The 21,759-nt window shown below is 39.3% G+C and overlaps 1 protein-coding gene across 1 annotated transcript in view; it reads left to right on the top strand.

Annotated features, from left to right (window-relative positions):
• C2H10orf67 (chromosome 2 C10orf67 homolog) overlaps positions 1 to 21,759 on the top strand; it is a 92,980-nt gene that overhangs the window by 39,073 nt on the left and 32,148 nt on the right. Inside the window, exons 7-9 of the mRNA XM_060003140.1 lie at positions 3,053 to 3,118; positions 16,308 to 16,367; positions 17,021 to 17,185. Coding sequence (XP_059859123.1) covers positions 3,053 to 3,118; positions 16,308 to 16,367; positions 17,021 to 17,185 — 291 coding nt within the window. The remainder of the gene's footprint in view (positions 1 to 3,052; positions 3,119 to 16,307; positions 16,368 to 17,020; positions 17,186 to 21,759) is intronic.

The raw sequence follows: 21,759 nt of genomic DNA, 5'->3' as shown, positions 1-21,759 counted from the left end.
TTCTAGTTCTGTGAAAAATGCCATTGGTAATTTGATAGGTATTGCATTAAATCTGTAGATTGCTTTGGGTAGTGTAGTCACTTTCACAAGCTTCCTTCTTCTTCTCCTGGGACCTTTCTTCATCAGCCTCTCTCTCTCTCCCTCTCTCTCTCTCACATGCCTTTAAGCATTTCCCTCTGGCCTACAGATATAGCCAAGCCATCATTCTGGGTGGTGTCCCTTGACCCTGATCACCCCTGAAGTAATTACCATTCACTCTTCTTCAAATATCAACTAAAAGAAACCTGTATCTACTAGCCCCTTCTTCACACACCTGTTGCTAGTTTTTCCTGTTGGTAAGGTCACCATGAGGTTCATCTTGCCCTCAATCCTTTTCAGTCTCATTCCTTCTTGAATCTTCTACTCTCTGTGGCAGGACTATGCCCCATGTCAGAGATGCCCTCTGCAGCAGTGCTTGCTTCTGATGTTTTGCTCACTTCCTCACACCTTCCCAAGCAATATCTGTCAATGGTTCCTCCTCCTCCATCTTTCACTTGAATGCCATTCTTGGGAATTCTCTTTATCCTTGGTCTTTGTTTTCTCTCTGGCTGACTTCAGACTCTCCCATAACTGGCACATCTGATTACAAATGACTTCTGAACCTTCCCCCTGCTTCATGTTTTCCCTGAACACCACATCTGTAATATTAACTCTGTCCTCACCCTCAATTTCCATGTTACATGCACTGGGAAGACTTCTTTGACAGTCTCCTTCTGTCCCCTATGGTAATTAGGGGCTTCCTCTGTGCCCCCGCATACCTGGGACTATTTGCTCCCTGGAGGTCAAGAACTGTGTCAATCCTTTATTACCTTTATGTTAGCTCTCAAAAATATTTGCTAAAAAAAAAAAATGCTTTACATTTTCATCAAATTCAGTGTCAGATCTTGAACTCATTACTCCTCAAATCTGGACTTGGCTGTGTTCCCCACTTAAATGAATGACATTGGCATCTATCCCAGAGGACCAAGTGACAAATCTAGGGTCCTCCTCTACTTTCTCCTTTTTGTTTTTTCTGGCCACGCCGCATGGCATGGCTTGTGGGATCTTAGTTCCTCAACCAGGGATTGAACTCTGGCCCTCGGCAGTGAAAGCATGGAGTCCAGGGAATTCCTATCTACTCTCTCCTTCATACCTTATATCTAGCTGGTCATTAGGTCTGTAGACATTCCTTCCAAAATTTACCCCCATCCCCTTTCTCTGCAACAACATTGTCACAGACTTAGTTGAGGCCCCATCATTTCCATAGATTCCTACTTCATTTTCCTGTCTCCACTCTCATCCCCTTCAAATCTAGCTTCCACACCCCTGCTACGGTTATTAATACCCTAATCTTACATGCTAAAACCTTCAGTGTAAAATCAGGCTACCTCAAAATGTTCTGGGTGATTTTTATGTGCCGGGAGCAGCTAAGCACTTTCACATTTGCTGTCTCAAATTCTTTTCAGAAGAACTCTTCAAAGTAGGTTTTATTATCCTAGTTTTATAGATGAGACAACGAAGACCTGAAGCATAGAATTAATTTACCCACACAGCTAGTAAGCAGCAGAGCTCTGATTTGAACCAACCCCTATTCTGCACTTTACACCAGTCTGCCCTCCACTCCTAATTGAGGAGAACAAGCCCCCTCATAATATCACCCTGAATCTCTGTCTCCCTTCATTTCCTGCCGTTCCTGTCTCTATGCACCCTGGGTCCACAAACACCAAACTTTTTCCAGTTCCTCCATTACTCCAGGCTTCTCTGTGGTTACTTTGCTGTTTTTATTGCCATTTTCTCTTCCTCCAACTTGTTGAACTTCTGCAGATCCTTCAAGACCCTTGTCAAATGGCCCTTCTGTGCCATTGACACCGGGTATAGCAGAACTTGTTATAATTACGGTTGCCAGGTTATGTGGAATTTTATGCTTTTCGACTACCTGAAGATTTGACTTATTAACCTTTTTTCTTATGTGTTACAGTTATTTTGTTCACATTGCTCTCCTAGCATACTGTAGGTGCTCCAGGGAAGGGATCTGTTTAACTTCATTTCCCTACCTCCACAGCCGAACAAAATGTCTGGCATCTGAAAGGTGTTCCATACATGTTTATTAAATTAATGAATATATGAATTAATTGAATTGAATGGATGTCAAAACCAAGGGTTGAATTTTGTCAGTGTATATACTACATGCAAATTGCAAATGATCATTTAGAATACTGAGGTGGGGCTTCCCTGGTGGCGCAGTGTTTGAGAATCCGCCTGCCAATGCAGAGGACACAGGTTCGAGCCCTGGTCCAGGAAGATCCCACATGCCATGGAGCAACTAAGCCCGTGCGCCACAACTACTGAGCCTGTGCTCTAGAGCCCGTGAGCCACAACTACTGAGCCTGCGTACTGCAACTACTGAAGCCCATGCACCCTGTTCTCCGCAACAAGAGAAGCCACCACAGTGAGAAGCCCACGCACTGCAACGAAGAGTAGCCCCCGCTCACCGCAACTAGAGAAAGCACGTGCGCAGCAGTGAAGACCCAACGCAGCCAAAAATAAATAAAGTAAAATAAATTTATAAAAAATAAAATACTGAAGCAAGTCAAGTTGGTACAAAGGCCCAGCAGTATATGCTTTGATGGCTGTTTTCAGTTGTTATGAATATGGCTTGATATGCATATAAATATAGCACCAAAACCTAAAATAAGAGAAATGTTCATATAATGAGTAAAGCAAAATTGCTCTTTTTGATAGAGTAGGACTTGCTTTATTAGACATTGAGTCACATTTCTTGGGGGGTAGGGTGAGAAAGGTTGTAAATAAATTGGCATTTTTATGTATGTTTTGCTTGCTTATATAATAAAAATAATTATATAGTAGTATATCATTATTACATGGTAATCTATGGACATTTAATTTTTGCTTTGATCATATTGGGATCCATTTTCCTCACATTTAGAATCAAAATGTTTCACTAGATTTCACTGAGGAGGACTCTTGAGTGTTTTCTTACCTTTAATCAAAATGTAATATTCCTCTCTTTCAGCTAATCAATGGCAGAGACAAATTACTATGTGAGCTTGAGTTTGAAAAATCATTAGTGCAAGAAATGGTAAGGGGATTTACATTATTTCTTAATAAATTTGAATCCAGGAACTTAATCATGAAAGTTTTATAAACTTTATTTGTAACTGTTTACTGTGAACTCTTCATTTCACCTTTATCCATAATCTAAATGCATGCGTAATTATAAACATTTTTTAATGATTGTTTTGGAGAAAACAATTTGAGTAGTTCTTTAATAAATATACGTACAATGTAGAAGAGTCTTATACAAGAAAGAGTATTACAATTTAAAGCAGTGTACAAAATTTTTGTATTTTATTATAGGGATTAAAAAAAGAAATATGAGAGCCCAGTATTTTGAAGGATTTACTATTTTTAGTTACAAATTGCCGTAAGTGACAACAAAAAAGAGCCCAGCCAGATATTTTGGCATTCTGTGTTAGTCTCATAAGAAAACACTGCCTTTTTATGTTCTTTTAAGCGAACTTTCCAGACGGCTGGTCTTTTATTTTATCAGTTGACTACCCGCCCGCCCCCCCCCAGGCTCCCCGACTTCACCCCCCGTCCAGCTCATGGTGTCGTACTTTGGCTTTCAACTGATCACCACTACTATGTCTTTGTTACAGTAAACTGACTGTGTTTATTATAATCAAAAATAAAACACAGCTTGACTTGCGTTCTAAATGTGCTTGAAAAGAATATGATACTGTTTAGAAGAGAAAAGGTTGTTCATAGGAAATCAACACCACTTCAGATATTGAAACATTCCCTTTTTTACAGCTTGTCACACTTTGTGCCAAGTCATGACTGTTTCCCTAACTCTGTTTTGTTACTCTCAGCACCATGTGTTTTGGGTGCCTTGTCATAGAAATTAATGCAAAACAATGCTCTGGGACTACAATAAAGCCTTCTATGAAACCAACTTGGGAATGCAGGCCAGGAAAAAAATTATGGTTAGCTATCCACAGAAACCATGTGTTAACAAATGTGTTATTTTGAACTCTTTACTTTTAAACCCCTGGCGTATAAAAGTCATCTCCATGAACTGAGTATACGTGGTCGATTTCTGCCCCACCCCCTTCCTCTTCTGTCATTCCCCCCAGTCCAGGAGTTGCTTCTGAAAACAAACAACTAAATGTGCACATTGTCATTAAAATACAAAGTGTTTTTATAGAGTGGGAAGCAGATGTTAAACTGTCAGTTTGTTAGCAGTATCAGAGAAGAAATTAAACTACTCCATCAATGAGTTCATGCCTATGCTAGGAACGGACTACACAGTTTGTGAATTACTTTGCCGCTCTATTTGAACTGTAAGCGGTTAACTGGTGCTATTATATTGCCCATGGGGAACCAATCATGTTTTATTTTGCTGTTTAGAAGTTGAGCACCACGCTTGTTGCCAAGCAGCAAGATCTTGCGTCGCAAACCTCACGACAGCACAAGAGCCTTCAGCGTGTTCAGAGCTGGTCTGGAGGCTCATATTTTCAGTAGAAGGAGTGTACTTAAGGTTCTTCTTAGGACTGGGTTTCCATGGCATAACTTTGGGCCCAACAAGATCACTATTTGGCACCCCCTTCCCCCCACCAAGGGATTCTGTTATTCACTTGGAAGGGAGGCTGGCTTTGTGGCTATTAGGGCTTTCTTTGTTGCTACAGTGCTTTTTTCCAGAAATGGAGATTTGTGATTGTGGCCAGATGGAGGAGTGGAAGAAGGTGGGGTTGACCAGAGTCACTTTGTAAAAATTAAAAGACGTGCTCCCTGAAGGGTTTTTGTTCCATGCTTGTCTATTACTGTTTTCAATACAGTTTATTTTCTGGACTATTAAGAGCCTAGTTTAAAAAGTCAAAGAGGTTGTAGTAAAAAGGCAGGATCAGTAAGTATAGGTAAGCAATAAAGTATGTATGGAACGATGTACCCTTAGTTAGTTTTAGGAGAAGCATATGAAATAATTTTGAATCTTTCTGTGATTCCTATGCTTGGTGGCTTTCCTTTATCCTTTTTTTTTTTTTTTTTTTTTTGGTCAAATTGAGATATAATCGCCGTATAACATCGTATTAGTTTCAGATGTACAGCATAATGATGGATTTGATACATGTGTATATTGCAAAATCATCACCACAATATGCCTAGTTACTTAATACCCATCATCACGTGAAGTTACACAGTTTTTTTCTTTTTCCTTTTGGCTGTGCAACACAGCTTGCGGCAGTGAAAGCATGGATTCCTAACCATTGGACATCCAGGGAATGCCCGTCATAATTTTTTTCGTATCATGGGAACTTTTAAGATTTAGTCTCTTAGCAGCTTTCAAATATACAATACAGTGTTGTTAACTACAGTCACTGTGCTGTACATTACGTCCCCAGGACTTACTTATCTTATAACTGGAAGTTTGTACCTTTTGATCACCTTCACCCATTTTGGTCCCACCTCTACCCCCTGCCTCAGGCAACCACCAATCTGTTTTCTGTATCCATGAGTTTTTTATTATTGTTGTTGTTGTTGTTTTTTAAGATTCCACATATATGAGATCATACCGTATTTGTCTTTGTCTATCTGACTTGTTTCACTTAGCATAATGCCCTCCAGGTCCATCCATGTTGTCTCAAATGGCAAGATTGCCTTCTTTTTTATGGCTGGATCATATTCCATTGGATAAATATACGACATCTTCTTTATCCATTCATCCATTAATGGACTTTTAGGTTGCTTTCATGTCTTGGCTATTGTAAATAACGCTTCAACGAACATGGGATGCATATATCTTTTCAAGATAGTGTTTTGATTCCTTTGGATAAATACCCAAAAGTGGAATCATATGGTAGTTCCATTTTTAATTTTTTGAGAAACCTGTGTATTGTTTTACATACCGGCTGCACCAATTTACATTCCCACCAACAAGTGCACAAGAGTTCCTTTTTTTCCACATCCTTGACAACACTTGTTACCTCTTGTCTTTTCAGTGGCAACCCATTCTAACAAGTGGGAGGTGATCTCTCATTGTGGTTTTGATTTGTATTTTCCCAGGGATTAATGATGTTGAGCACCTTTTCATGTACCTGTTGGCCGTTTGAACATCTTCTTTGGAAAAATGTCTACTCATATCATCTGCCCATTTTTTAATTGGATTATTTGGGGTTTTGCTATTGAGTTTTATGAGATCATTATGTATTTTGGATATTAACCCCTTATCACATATATGATTTCCATATATTTTCTCCCATTCTGTAGGTTGCCTTTTCATTTTGTTGATTATTTCTTTTGCTGTGCAGAAGTTTTTTAGTTTGATGCAGTCCCAAATTGTTTATTTTTTATTTTGTTACTTGTGCTTTAGGTGTCATATCCAAAAAAAAAATCATTGTCAAGACCCATGTCAAGAAGCTTTTTCCCTATGTTTTCATCTAGTTTTATGGTTTCCTGTCTTACATTTAAGTCCCTCATCCATTCTGGGTTAATTTTATGAGTGGTGTAAGATAGGGGTCTAGTTTCATTCTTTTATATGTGACTGTTCAATTTTCCCATCACCATTTATTGAAGAGACTGTCTTTTCTCCATTGAGTATTCTTGGCTGCCATGTCAAATATTAGTTGACCATATTCTTGATTCTGTTCCATTGGTCTAGGTCTCTGTTTTTAATGCTAGCACCATACTGTTTTGACTCTATAGGTTTATAATATAGTTTGAAATCAGGAAGTATGATTCCTCCAGCTTTATTCTTCTTTCTCAGGATTGCTTTGGTTTTTGGGGGACTTTGTGGCTCCATATAATTTTTAGGATTGTTTTTCTACTTCTGTAAAAAGTGCCGCTGGAATCTTGATAGGGATTATATTGACTGTATAGATGGCTTTGAGTAGTATGGACATTTTAACAATATTAATTCTCCCAATCCATGAGCATGAAGTTTCTTTCCATTTATTTGTATGTTCTTTGATTTATTTCATCAGTGTCTTGTAGTTTTCAGTGTAGAGATTTTTCACCCCCCTGGTTACATTTATCCCTAAATATTTTATTGCTTTTAGTGATATTGTAAATGGCATCATTTTCTTTTTACTCTCACAGATAATTCGTTGTTAGTGTATAGAAATCCTACTGATTTTTTTTTTTTAACACTACAAATAAGTTTATTATTTTTTCCAGAGAGTGGGTTGTTAAATATTAACCATCACAATACTGCATCCCCACCTACAGTAAATGTGTTGCCTTGAAACTCACCCCAGTAATGCTATGAGTATTTATGTTGGTCTTTTTTAAGTTATCTATTTTTTTTCTTCTGAAATCCTTTTTATAACTACCCCAACTTTCAAGAGTATTTCCCCAATCCCCTTTACAAGTAAAGACTATCTTTGGCTTTAAAATGAGCAGTTCCTGGATCCAAGCTCCTTTTGGAGAAAAATGACAGGTAAGGCTGGGCTTTGTTCTGTGGGATTTCTTTGGACTGTAGCAACTGTTTTGCATCCAGAACACGTAAAACTTCTCCTCTCCTTTTCTAATCCAGGAACATCTCTTTTCCCCCGTCATATCTGTCTGTTGGCCCCCAAGATTGTATTTTCACATTCACATGGGTCGAGGCAGTCCTCTAAGATCTCCTAAGGAAAGCTTTCCTTATTTCTCCCAGAGCTCCAGATATGATAATAAGGTGATGCATATTTTTAAAGCAAATTCAGTTTGTTTCCTGAGCAAACTTGATTCCTTGAAACTCTTCCAGACACAGGTCTTTTTAGCCTTTGAAACTCAAAAATCACTGATATTTTTTTTTCAATTCCTTAATCCAAAAAGATACTGTACCTTTTATAAAATAAGGGCTCCCATGCTTAAAAAATGTCCATTAATAAAATCTACCCTCTGAGGATCTAATGTACAGCATGATAACTATAGTTAATAATACTGTGTCATTTTCTTGCAAATTGGTAAGAGAGTATTAGATCTTAAATGTTCTCACCACAAAAATGATAATTATGTGACTGAGGAAGGTGTTAGCTAGTGCTTCGGTGGTAATCATTTTGTAGTATGTAAGTATACCAAATCAAAACATTTTATACCTTAAACTTACAAAATGTTATGTCAGTTATGTATCAGTAAAGCTGGAAAATAAAATAAAATTCACTGTGGGTCTTTAAAACCTGAAGCCATGGTCAAAACTTATAATAATTAATAAATCTGAAGCCAACCTGACATCATGACACAGGGGATAGCCATTGGAAACTTATGAACATGCTATGTAACCCAGGAAATTAACCCCTCCCCACTTCTCATACTTGGCCCTGAATATAATTCAAAATAACATAAAAGAGCTAGTTTCTATAATGTACCTTTACCTCTTTTTCCTAGTCATCTTTCAAGTTTCAGGTCAAATATCACCTCTGCAAAGACTTCTCTGACTCCCCTGGAAGAGTCTTTCCTCTGTACTTTATTCATTCTGTTTAATTTCACTTGTATTGTGTAATACGCGTTTCAGTGGTTTCATTCTTCTACAATACTAGGAAGTATTCTTAGACCAGGATACCTTTTATTCTTCTTTATATTCCTAGGACTTATGACAATGCCTGTTGCATAGCTGGAACTTCCTAACATTTGATTAATGATAGAATGCAAAATGTTTTTCTAGGATTTATAAAGTTTACATAAAAAATTAAGAAGTGTCATGGAAATCTAAAGTCATTGGCTGCAGTATTCCATTTGAAAACTATTGCTCCCTTTGTCTGATCTGGAGCAGAGCAAACTAAAGGTAGTTATGCTACCATTGAGATGAATCGTTTAGTTTTCTTGTCCTTCTCTAATGGGCCAAAAATCTACTTTGAGTTTTACAGCCTAAGTTATGATGCTAGATAGATGCAGAGTAGCATCTTACTTTGGTGATCCAATGACTTGGCTTAGTTGGTTAGTATACTCATTCTTTTATGCCCTAATGAAATGAGCCCAGAATTTGAAGTCAGAAGTTTGGATTTCCACTCTTAGCTGTGCCAATTAACACCTCTGTGTCCTGAGGCAAGTCATTTAATCTTGGTGAGCTTCTGCTTCCTTATTCATAAAATGGCTTTAATAATACCCGCATCCAAGTGTTGATTTGAGGATCATACTGGAGACCTTGTAGACAATGATTCCCTAGAAATCAGTGTTTTTTATGTGAGTGATTTCAGCTAGAGTCAGCTAGAGTTAACTGTGGACTTGGGTCTTGAACAATAGAGAAACTCTGTATAATTATGAACCATGTGCCATTTCTCTTCTCACATTTCAGGATATTCATCCTCCTCATCACAAAAAGACTTGGTCTGGAAATGGCCATACTTCATGGCTTATCCTGAAGTGAGTTTCTTTTCTCTTTTGAAAGTTTGAACTGATACAATTCCACCAATTTCTCTGCCTCTAAGTCAGACCACACAGGCTTTTTTCGCCCTTCAAGTCCCCCTCTCACAGAAAATACTTCAATCTCCTCCTTGTGATTGTGTAACTCAGAAAGGTCTAAAGCTGTAAGCTTCAAACTTGGCAGTGTTGTCGTCTTCCCAGGTAACTGAGACTCAGAGACCTCCCATTAGGGAAGAAGTTAGTAGAAAGCACTTGTGGCATCTGAGCACACTGGATTCTGGATGCCATGCTCCTAGCTATCGTTTTGACTGGGATTTGACTGGGACTGAATCCACACTCTGCCATTATTCTCCATTATTGCTGTTCGGCCAGCCATTCAACTTTTCTGCACTTCAGTTTCTTCATCTCCAAACTCCGGAACGCCACACTCCAGAGACCCTCCTTTCGACCTGCTGCGTCTCCACTTCCTTGCAGGTCCTCCCTACTGATTTTTATATGTAGATTTTGTAACCTGAACTTTCATTGATCGTGAAGCTAACAAAAAAGAGGGTCCTTATCAGAAAACTACCATAATTGAACTCTTACCCTTAACTAATTTTCTATCTACTTCATCCCAGTGCACCTTATTTCTAGGAACAATCCAGACTTGAGATAGAAAGGAGTTACAAAGGTTGTTCTAGCCGCTCATTCTGAGGGCACAGCATTGAGTTATCTTTGCAGTGGGCTTTGATTCCGTTAGTGGTTTCCTTGTTGCCTGAGTTCCCTCTGAGCCATGCTTCAGGTCTGTCCAGTTCTATTACCTGTAACATGCCAGCATTTGGCCATTCAGCTAGAAAACTGATATTTTGGTAACCCAGACATTTACTCTAATAAAATACATGTCTGAATTTCTGTGCCTAGGAACCATCACACATTTCCAGTGGGAATAGATAAATCCATGACCCAAGGGGAGAGTCTTTAGTGGTTATCCTATGTCCCATCATGGTATGTTGGCTGTGGGGTCAGATAACTTGTCTCTTCAGTTCCTGGGTCTTCCAATCAAGATAGACTTATTCAAGGAGCCTCAACTGCACCTAAACCTGATTTAAGTAATGAGATCCTGACTTCAAGCAGATGCCGTTATAGAATGAGATTTTTTGAGGCCTTGGATGAGGATGAATGTATTTTGCATGTGGGAAAAATGTAAAACGTTGGAGTCAGGGGGCAGATAGATGTAGAAAAAGCATTTGAGAAAGTCCAGTATACATTTACGATAAAAGCTCTCAGCAAACTGGGAATAGAAGGAAACCTTCTAAAGCTTATAATGGGCACCTACAAAACATAACCATTAGTACATTGGATAGTGAAAGCCTAAATGTTTTAAGTCTAGGATCAGAAAATGCGACAAGACTCTCTGTTCTTATCACTTCCACTAGACATTGTTTTTTAGGTCCTAGCCAATATAATATGCAAGAAAAAGAAAGAAATGGCATCCAGATTAGAAAGGAAAAAGTAGAACTGTTTTTATTCCCAGATAACCATGATCATTTATATAGGAAATTCTAAGGAATCTACAAAAAAACTACTAGAATTAATAAGTGAATTTAGCAAGGTTACAAAGATCAAAATAATGCATTTCTATGTACTAACAATGAACAATCAAAAATTGAAATTTTAAAAAACTCCAGTTGCGATAACATAAAAATATGAAATGGTTATGGATAAATTTGACAGAAAATGTACAAAACCATACAAAACACTGCTGAGAGAAACCGAAGACTTAACTAGATGGAGAAACATACTGTGTTCGTGATTCAGAAGATGCATGTTATTAATCTGTCAGTTATCTCTAAATTGATTTATAGATACAATACAATCCCAATCAAAATCCCAGCAGGCTTTTTTTTTTTTAATCAACAAGCTCCTCTACAATGTATATGGAAATTCATGGACCTTGAATAGTTAAAACAATTTTGAAAAAGAACAAGCTGGAGAAAGCACTCACACAACCTGAATTCAGCACTTCCTTTAAAGGCACAGTAGTCAAGATAAAGTGATATTGGCATATGGATAAACGTATAGATTGATGGAATAGAATAGAAAGCCAAGAAGTAGACCCTTTGGGTCATATAGGATGAATTGATTTCTGACAAAGGTGCCAAGGCAATTCAAGCAGGAAAGGATGATCCTTTCAACAAGTGATGCTGGAATAATTGGATAGCTATAGGCAAAGAATGATCCTCAACCCTTGCCTCATACCTCATATAAAAATTTACTTGAGATGAATCATAAATCTAAATGTAATAGCTAAACCCACAAATTAATAGAATAAGGCACAAGAAAGGATCTTAGTGACATCAGGTTTGGCAGAGATTTCTTTAAATAGTGTAAACTGCATTTCATCAAAATTAAAAACTTTTGCTCTTCAGAATGTTAAAAGAAAACTGAAAAGGCAAGCTACAGAGTTGGAAAAAAATATTTGCAAAACATACCTAACAAAAGATTTGCATCTAGAATACATAAAATGGTCTTACAATTCAGTAACACTGTCAACAGCCCAATTTTTTAAATGGGCAAACAATCTGAACAGACACTTCACCAAAGAAGACGTATGGGTGGCGAACTATGACATGAACAGATGCTCAGCATCATTAATCTTTAGGGAAATACAAATTAAAATCTCAGGGAGATATTATCACTCACTATATACTCACTACACTGACTAAAATGTCAAAATCTGACCGCATCAAGTGTTGTCAAAAGCGAGGAACACCTAGAACTCTCATTTACTGCTGGTGAGAATGTAAAATATCCAACCACTTTAGAAAATATTTAAATACTTTTAAAAATTTATATCTATACTTATCATGTGACCTGGCTATTCCACTCCTAAGTATTTATCTGAGGTAAGTAAAAATGTATATTCACACAAAGACTTGTATGTAAATGTTCGTAGGAGAAATAACCCTGATGTCTATTAATAGGTGAATGGGTAGATAAGTTGTACCTTATCTACCCAGTGGAATACTACTCAGAGATAAAAAGAAATGGATCGTTCTTATACACAGCAACAAGGATGAATCTCAGAAATATTATGTTGAGTGAAAGAAGCCAGACAAAATAAAGAATACCTTTGTACGGTTCAACTTACTTTAAATTCTCGTAAATGCAAACTAATGTATAGTGACAGAAAGCAGATCAGTGGTTGCCTGGTGATGAGGCAGGACTGACTGACAAAGAGGCATAAGGAAACTTTTGGGAGTGGTGGGTATGTTCATTATCTTGACTGTAGTGATGATTTCACACGTCATAGAGTTGACAAAGTATGAGTACCCCAAAAATATAAATATGCCCTAAAATCAATTTAATGAAAGACATACTATCCACTAGAAACATAGGCAAAGAGTTGAAAAGTGGGAATTCAGATGAGGAACCTACAAAAATATATCCAATCTCCTCAACAATAAGTGAAACAGAGTAAAACCATGAAGAAACAGTATTGCTCACACCAGATTGATTGTTTAAGAACAAAAATAAAAGGCTTACAGTACTAAGTGTTGGCAAAGTTGTGAAGCAAGGGGAACTTTCATAACTCTCAAAAGGTAGTAGAACTAATTTTGACAATTGTTTGGCAAATCTTCTACTATTGTTTAAGATGAGGATACCTTAGAATGACTCACAAAAGAGAGACATTTTCAAGAATGTTCAGGGCAGCATTGTCGGTAATAGCCCCAAATTGGAAACAATTCAAATGTCCATCTAAACTAGAGTAAATTAAATTAGTTGTGGAATAACTTAGAGTGACAGGTAACAATATGGATGAATCTCACAAACAATATTAGGCTCAAGCTGCAACATTCAAAAGAATGCAACAAGTTTTAAAAGGATTTGGGCAAAAGCTATTAATGTAATTCCCCACACAATCAGATTACAGGAGAAAAATTATATGATATTCTGAGTTGATGCAAATTCTTTGAGAAAAAATAACATTCAAAATAATGCAACAAGTTCTAAAAGGATTTGGGCAAAAGCTATTAATGTAATTCCCCACACAATCAGATTACAGGAGAAAAATTATATGATATTCTGAGTTGATGCAAATTCTTTGAGAAAAAATAACATCCAATCTTATGCACACACAGGTGTGCACATACACACCGCTGTCCCATGAGAAGTAGGAGGAAGTTCTTTACCTTGCTAAAGAGTAAAACCTACAGCAAACAGACTTCTTGGTGAAACACAGGAAGCATTCTCTTTAAAATCAGTACAAGGTAAGGTTGCCTAATACCATTTTTTTAGTTATTTTGGAAATTCTGGCCAGTGTAATAGAATAAGAAAAAAAGACAGCAAGAGGTGTGAGGAGTAGAATGGAAAACAAGAAAACTGTTATTACTCAAAGAGGATGCAATTGTCCACTTAGCCAACCTCGCAAAACACTTAAAGACAAATTATTTAAATTAACAAGATCGCTGGATAGAAGATCAGCATTCTAAAATCAATTGGATTTCTCAATCAAAAATTAGGAGAAATTATAATTTATAAAAATTTATAATTAAATAGCAAAGTTTATAAAGGGCTCATAAATAAATCTCATAAAAATTTGTAAAAATCTCCATGGAAAATAATTATAAAACCTATTGGGACTTCCCTGGCGGTCCAGTGGTTAAGACTTCGCCTTCCAATGCAAGGGGTGCGGGATTGATCCCTGGCTGGGGAGCTAAGGTCCCACATGCCTCGCGGCCAAAAAACCAAAACATAAAACAGAAGCAATATTACCAAATTCAATAAAGACTTAAAAAAAATTATTGACTGGGATTAATAAAGACTTTAAAAAAAACTTAAGGGGATTACAAAAACTAAATAAATGGAGAGCTATAACTTAGTCGCCATAGGCAAACTAGATTATCTTAGAGATAATAGTTCTCACCAAACTGATCTCTATATTCAATAAAATTCCAACCAGAATTACTACAAGGTTTTTCATGGAATTGACAAGCTTATTTTAAAATTAATATGGAAGAACAAGGGTCAAGAATAGCTAGGAAACAAAGTGAAACAATGACATGATGGAGTAGGGAGCGATTTCTCCTGTAAGCTATTAATATAAATTTAAGGTAATTAGGGCATCATGATACTGGGCCAGGGATAGACCATTGGGAGAAAATAGAGAACCCAGAGCAGAACCAGACATACGTAAATAATATATATCAGTATCACAGATCAATGTAAATAGGGTGGAATTTTCACTAAAGATGCTTAACAATTGATTCAACAATTGCATAAAATGAAACTGGCTCCCTACCTCACATGATGCATACCCATTTTGTATGGATTAAGCATTCAAATATAAAGGGAAAACAGTCTTTTAAAATTCTAGGGAACAAATCATATGAAATCCAAGTAGAAATTATTGCCTAAACAAGACACAAAATAAAGCATAAAAGGAAAGTTGAAAATTTCAACCCCACAAAAATTAAGGGCCCCTTTTCATCAGAAGACCCCCTCAAAGAAAGTTTAAAATCTAGCCACCAATTTGGCAAAGATATTCGCACCATTTATGTATTCACAAAGCTGTTTTCAGGAATACGTGAATAACTCCTTCAAATCAATAAGAAAAAAACCACCCAATAGAAAAACGGGCAAAAGTTTTTAACAGGCCCTTCACAAAAGAGGAAACTCAATGGCCAATGAACATTGATTGAAAATGTGCTTGATTTCATTAATAATATAAAAGTACCAAGTGTTGGTGAGAATGTGGAGTAGAGAATTCTCATAAACTGCTGGGGACTATGTATATTGTTACCAAAACTTTGGAAAACAAATTTGGGTTATCTTCTGAAGCTGATCATTCTCTTAACATATGCCCCAGAGTTCCGCTCCTAGGCATATAATGTCACACAGAAGATCCCTAGCACATGTGCCTGGGGGAACAGGTACAGGAACATTCAAAGCCATATTATGTATAAAAGAAATTAGAATTTCCCAAATGTTCATTGACAGCGAATGGATTAATAAATTATGCTCTACTCATACACTTGAATATAGCAGCCAATATGAATGAACCGTTTCCAGTATCAACATGGGTTAATTTCAGAAACTATGGAACAAACAAGTGGAGGAAGAACACATACATTATGATTTTTAAACAAGGTTTAAAAATAAGCAAAACTAAATTTGTATATTGTTTAAGGATACCAATGGGGTAAAAAGATAAGCCTATAAAAGCGACAAAAAATTATCAAAAAAATAAAAGGGAATCCCGAGCACAAAATTCAGAATAGTGATTACCTGGTTGGGAGGGTGGTGGTCATGGGACACTTACAATTACACAGGGAGATTCAACACTGTAGCTATTGTTCTCTTCCTCAAGTCGGATGGTCATATTTTTATTATTTCTAACTAACATTTGCACTGCTTCCTTTTTTGGTATATATAAAAATTTTTTTTTAATTGAAGCATTTAATTAATTTTTTTCCCAACCTCATGGCTTGTGGGAATCTTAGTTCCCCCACCAGGGATTGAACCCACCCCCTGCCCCCAACAGTGGAAGCTCAGAGTCCTAACCACTAGACGCCCAGGGAATTCCCTAATTGGAGCATTTTAGAAACCCATTTTCTGCTAGAACCTAAATGCTTGATGGCAAGGTTTATGTATTATTTATTCTAAGAGTCTAGTGCAGTGCCTGGTACACAATAATGTTAATAAAATAAATACACATAAGCAAACAATTGCATGTTTTCCTATAATCTCTATTATAAAGTACTTTTTTTTCTGGGTGCAAATTTATTTTCTCTTCTAATTTACATTCAGTATTATAATTTATATTCCTATAATAGTTTGGACAGTGAAATGGTTTAAAATGCCACTCTTCCATTGCTTAAGAAGTTTACCAAAAATTCTCTTTCTTAATCTTTGCAAATGATAACAAATGACATGGGTCTTTAATTTCACAGGTTAATAAACAGAAAGCGGACCTTGAAATGACAAGAAAGTTGGATGCTATAGTCGCCAAGGTTTGCATTTAAATTCTTTTTTTTTTTTCCTTTTACTCTGTTAATTTCTTATTTGGGCATCTGGCTTGAAGAACCTATACACACCATCCCGAGGCTTTTCACTTTCCCACATCCAAGTTTGAAGGAGAAAACACTTAAAAGTGAGGCAAGACGTGTGCATGGGAGATGAGGGACTGGTGGGTGAGAGCAGTGAGGAGGGAGTGAGAATGGAAGGTGTCACTGGCGTCCCAACCCCCGGGCTCAATGCCCTGGCCCTTCAGACTCCTGTCCCGTTGCTCCTGCCTGCGGCCCCTGATGCCCACCTCCACCTCCGTACAAATACGACACCCACCTCAAGCTACGACCTCACCCCACTCCACCAAGACCCCACCTTTCCAGGTGCTTCCAGAAAACACTGATCTCTTGGTATGTTTTTCTCAGCACACGAGCATCTGTGGGAGGAATGGAAAATTGGGCCTCACCTGCAAATGAAATCAGGCAGGAGCGGGGGCGCTGGGGGACCGGGGATGGTGGGACAGGGAGCAAGAGTAGATCCAGGCCCTTCGGGACTGCGATTCTAGCTCAGGAGAGGAGGACAAGGGAGGAAAAGAGAGGGAGGCGAATCGGAGGCATGTATAGTGGGAATAACAGAGCTGGCTCTTTTTCTGTGCCAGAGCCCCAGAGCCATCAAGGAGAAAGAAACCACCTTGTCCCCGTGGCCCTCACAGCCCGGGAGTGCAGGCGCTCCGAGGCCACGTTCTTCCTTCACCGTTTCATTGCCTTCTAAGGCCAAAAGAGTCAAGAGTCCAAAGAAGGCTTCAAAGGAAGAGCATCCTACGGTAAGACCCACCCACAGGACCACACCCCGGGACACCTTCACCTGCAAACAGTCTCAGACACCCGATTCCCCCTACTCCCTCTGCGTGCATCTGGGCAGGGGGCTCTGACTTCTCTTCCCCTCACCGATGCGTCCTCATCAGGCCCCTTACCTTATCCAGGAGGATGCCACCGTTGTCCTGAGCGTGGTGGTTTATTTGGCTTAGTCACCATGGCTTCGTGGATCTCTATTAAATTAGCAACACAGAGAAGCCACATTCCAAGCGCTTTCTAGTGTGTATAATCTCTAACTCATGACTGCCCAGTATCTATCAGAGGCTTCCTGGAGACTCCCTGAAAGATGTGCAGTTGGAAAGTCCATTTGCTCTTGGACTATTCTTTTTTTTTTTAATTAATTAATTAATTAATTTTTGGCCGTGTTGGGTCTTCATTGCTGCACACCGACTTTCTCTAGTTGTGGCGAGCAGGGGCTACTCTTCGTTGCGGTGTGCGGGCTTCTCATTGTGGTGGGTTCTCTTGTTGTGGAGCACAGGCTCTAGGCGCATGGGCTTCAGTAGTTGTGGTGCACGGGCTTCAGTAGTTGTGGCACACGGGCTTCAGTAGTTGTAGCACATGGGCTCTAGAGTGCAGGCTGAGTAGTTGTGGCGCACGGGCTTAGTTGCTCCGCGGCATGTGGAAGCATTGCAGAGTGGGGTTGGAGACAGGGACAGGGCAACCCCTTCCCTACAGCAAACCCAGGGCTCGAACCCATGTCCCGTGCATTGGTAGGCAGATTCTTAACCACTGCGCCACCAGGGAAGCCCTGCTCATGGACTATTCTAAATCAACCGTGGACTAGCTCATGCTATCAGAGACATACATCCATGAATTATATGCTAGTAACCTCCTTACCCCCAGATAATCAGAGTTGCTTCTACCTGGCCTACGGCGGTGCCATTGGTCTATATTAAAGGGCATATCAAGAAGTAGGTCTGTGATGTTCGTCTCAATGTTGGCTTATTGTGTGGACTGTGCAGAGACACTGCTCACTGCATTACCCAATACCTCCCTTTAAAATGATCCTGTGGCGAACTTTCTTCTGAGCTTAGTTATGGGAATAGTTGCATTTCTCTGAACAATCGATCTATCTTGTGGGCCCTGTGAATCGTGCAACCGGTCAAAGCTCCTTTTCCACGTTGACGTTTAGAAAGCTTAGAGGCTGATGGGTGACACATATGGCCAAGGTACAGCACTTCCTGGAAAGAGTCTGTCCACTAGAATCTTTTGGTTTCCCAGACTCTTTTGTCTTGTTTCTACGTGTCCCCGTGTTCTCCCTCCTTCTCCCCCAGGGGGCGGAATCTACCTCTCCAACACTCAGGGCAGGAGAACAGAGCAGAATCATGCTCGCTGTGGCATCCTTGCTCCAAACGGGGGCAGGAAAAGGTATAGCCCTCTCGCTCACTCACCAGGCAGATGGGTCACCACTCGAACCCACCACTTTCTCTCCTTTCGGAGGAGAAAGAGGGAAGTAGAGCAGCAGGTAGAGGGAGGCCGGGGTGTTAATACTGGTGGCAGTCACTCCACTTGGAAGGAAACCCCAGGACTTGAGAAAAAGCATTCTCCTCTAAGAGCGCTTCCACTTTGCAGAGAGTTAGGAAGTATCAACAACTGGAATTTCCTGAGGGGGAGAAGGACATTTGGGGAATGCGGCACATGACTGACCAATGACTGGGTTCTAGAAGTAAGATTTTTAGAATCCAGATCTGGGAAGTATTTGGTGGGGGTGGGTGGGGGGAGGAGGCCCACAACAAAGCAAGAAAACAAAAAGCAACACCCCGTCCCCGGGGCTGAGCATGCAGGGCTGCCTGCTGACCTGGGGCGGGGGGCCCAGCCTTACTGGGCGAGGGGCTGTAGTCCAAGCCTGGGACTTAGGGAGTCTGTGGCCGAGGCAGTGTCCTGTTCCATAAACCTCTGTCAGCTGCCTTGAGATCAGGGTGTGTGCCAGGGGTCTGTGGTCTGAGGCTCTGAGATGATGGCAGGAGCATTGCAGAGTGGGGTTGGAGACGGGGACAGGGCAACCCCTTCCCTACAGCAAACCCAGGGCCCTAACTAAATCCTAGAATTGCAGACTAGAAACTCCAAAGTCCCGAATTTACCCATCAAAATTGAGCTTCCAAAGTCCCAACGACAAGGGGCAGAAATACCACTGTTCTCCCCTACAGGAAAGACACCATGAAGGGGAGACAAAGGCAGACAGCGTCTCTGAGAAGGTGTCATTTCAGTAGGGTTTTCTCCTAGTGTCACAGTCTCTCCTTCTGACCGTAATGACTGTTATCTAGATGTTTCCGAAGCTTAAGAGTACATTTTGTCAGCTGGGAGACTCGGAAGTTAATGTGTAACTTTTACTTATTGTAAAAATTGGACTGGGGGAGGGGAGAGATGACATAAGCTGGAGTTTACATTTTCATAGGAATTGACTCGATTTTAAAGGGAAATATATTTTTCTAGCTCACCGTTATTACTCTCATATACACTTTTGTTAATAATGATCCTATTATAAAGAGTGTTCCCTTCCATCACCTCCCCATGTGGTGTATTCTTCATTGTAGATTAGCTCTCTCTATATGCACTCTGGTTACCATTTTCCTGTTTCTCTCCTTTAAATATTTTATTATATTGAGGTAGTTGGACTTCTTAAAAATTGTCTTTAAAGGGTTTTGTCATCTTGACCACGTGTAAATGACCAAACAGAGAGCTTGCTGCAGGAAGTTTTTACATCAGTCATTTACCTTATCTAATTAATCATACTTATTTTTTGAAATCTGTGTCATTCGGTGGGAACAGCACACGTGCTTCACCCAGCGGCGCACACAGTGATAAACTGAGTGTTCAACCAGTCTGAAAAGCACAATAGGAACATTGCTGTGTGATTTCTATTTATGAAATATTTCACAACATGAAATTTGTATTTGGACAGCGTTTTTGTGTAAAGTTTATTTTTTGATAGCTGTAAAACATTTCAAATACTGAGGTTTCACAAAGCAAGGTTAACTTACATTCCCAGGTTTCCCTCCCACAGCCCCCGCTCCAGGGTAATTAGTTAATTAAGGCTGCACCCAGTAAATGCTTCCCTGGAAGACTTCTGAGCTTCCATGGGGTCACCTGTCTGCGCTGATGGAACATATGGTGCGCGCTTAGATCTGCAGAAAGCATCAGGACCCTTCCATGTGGGAAATGGGACAGGGGACAAAGTCAGTCGTATTCCCATTCTTAAAGTTCATTCAATACAAAGCAATTTGGACATAAGGAAAAACTTTAATAAAAGCTCTAGAATGTTGTTCTTTAAACATTCAAGAATTGCAAGGTGAAGTACTTTTGCAATAGTTTTGCAAGTATGACCGTAGTCACCCTGCAAGCTAGTAATTTTTAAAAAATTATTATTACTATGGGATATGGAATTATTATGGGTGTAGAGTATTATAGGCAAGGTGGGTGAAAGGAAGATCTTTCCCATTCCTCTCCTGTACATCCCTTTTATTTGATTGAGCTGCCTGTGAAGTTGAAAATACACTCCATCAGAGAAGAAAATCATATAACCTGTTCATTGTTTCATTATTTCGTTATTTTTCCCCTGGGCTTGCCTTCATAAAGCAGGTAGTTCATAGTTCTGCAGAGCTGTGTGAAAAAGCCAGCATTTTGCTCATTGTTGACCTGGCAGCCCAGGGTGGTGGAGTCATACAGAGCTAGGACAGTCCCGGACACGTGTACGGTTGTATGGTCTTCAGGGACTGTCAAAGGATATTTACTGTATTTTGATAGATTATGTTGACACAAAAGAATTTTCCTTATCGCACTGGATCTTTGTTTTCTAATGGGAGTAGCTTTTTTTTTTTTTTTTTTTTGGCTGTGCCGTGCGGCTTGCCGGGGTCACAGCGGTGAAAGCACTGAGTCCTAACCACTGGACCGCCAGGGAATTCCTGAATAGGAATAACTTTAAAATGTAGAGATAATTGAAATCATACACAACAATTACTTGTTTTTTATTTTAAAATCAAATTTGTCATTTGCCGCTAAAGTGAATGCATCTTTAGATTCTGTTGTCAGAGACCAAAATTGAAAAATCTGAGTAATACCATATTTAAACTTCAACTGAAAGGTGGCATTGACTTTCTGTATTATTCTACTCTAAGTAGTTTGATGATAAATAAGTACTTTCAGTATATTTGGGACTGAAAATATTTTGGTGAAAATAATACCCAACGTTTGTTCCACAAATGAAAAATGGTTTTTGTTAAAAATCACTTGATTTTTAACAAAAAATCAAGTGATGGCGCAGTGGTTGGGAGTCCGCCTGCCGATGCAGGGGACACAGGTTCGTGCCCTGGTCTGGGAGGATCCCACATGCCACAGAGCGGCTGAGCCCATGAGCCATGGCCGCTGAGCCTGCGCGTCCGGAGCCTGTGCTCCGCAACAGGAGAGGCCACAGCAGTGAGAGGCCCGCGTACTGCACAAAAAAAAAAAAAAAAAAAAAAAAATCACTTGAAAGGTTTTATGCTTTGTCTTCTTGTTTATTTTTGCTGGGGAAGAATAATAACAT

Source organism: Delphinus delphis, chromosome 2 (genome assembly GCF_949987515.2).
Source record: "Delphinus delphis chromosome 2, mDelDel1.2, whole genome shotgun sequence".
Lineage (NCBI taxonomy): Eukaryota > Metazoa > Chordata > Mammalia > Artiodactyla > Delphinidae > Delphinus > Delphinus delphis.
Note: the sequence above shows the minus strand (reverse complement) of the source record. Positions and strands in the feature narration are given on the sequence as shown.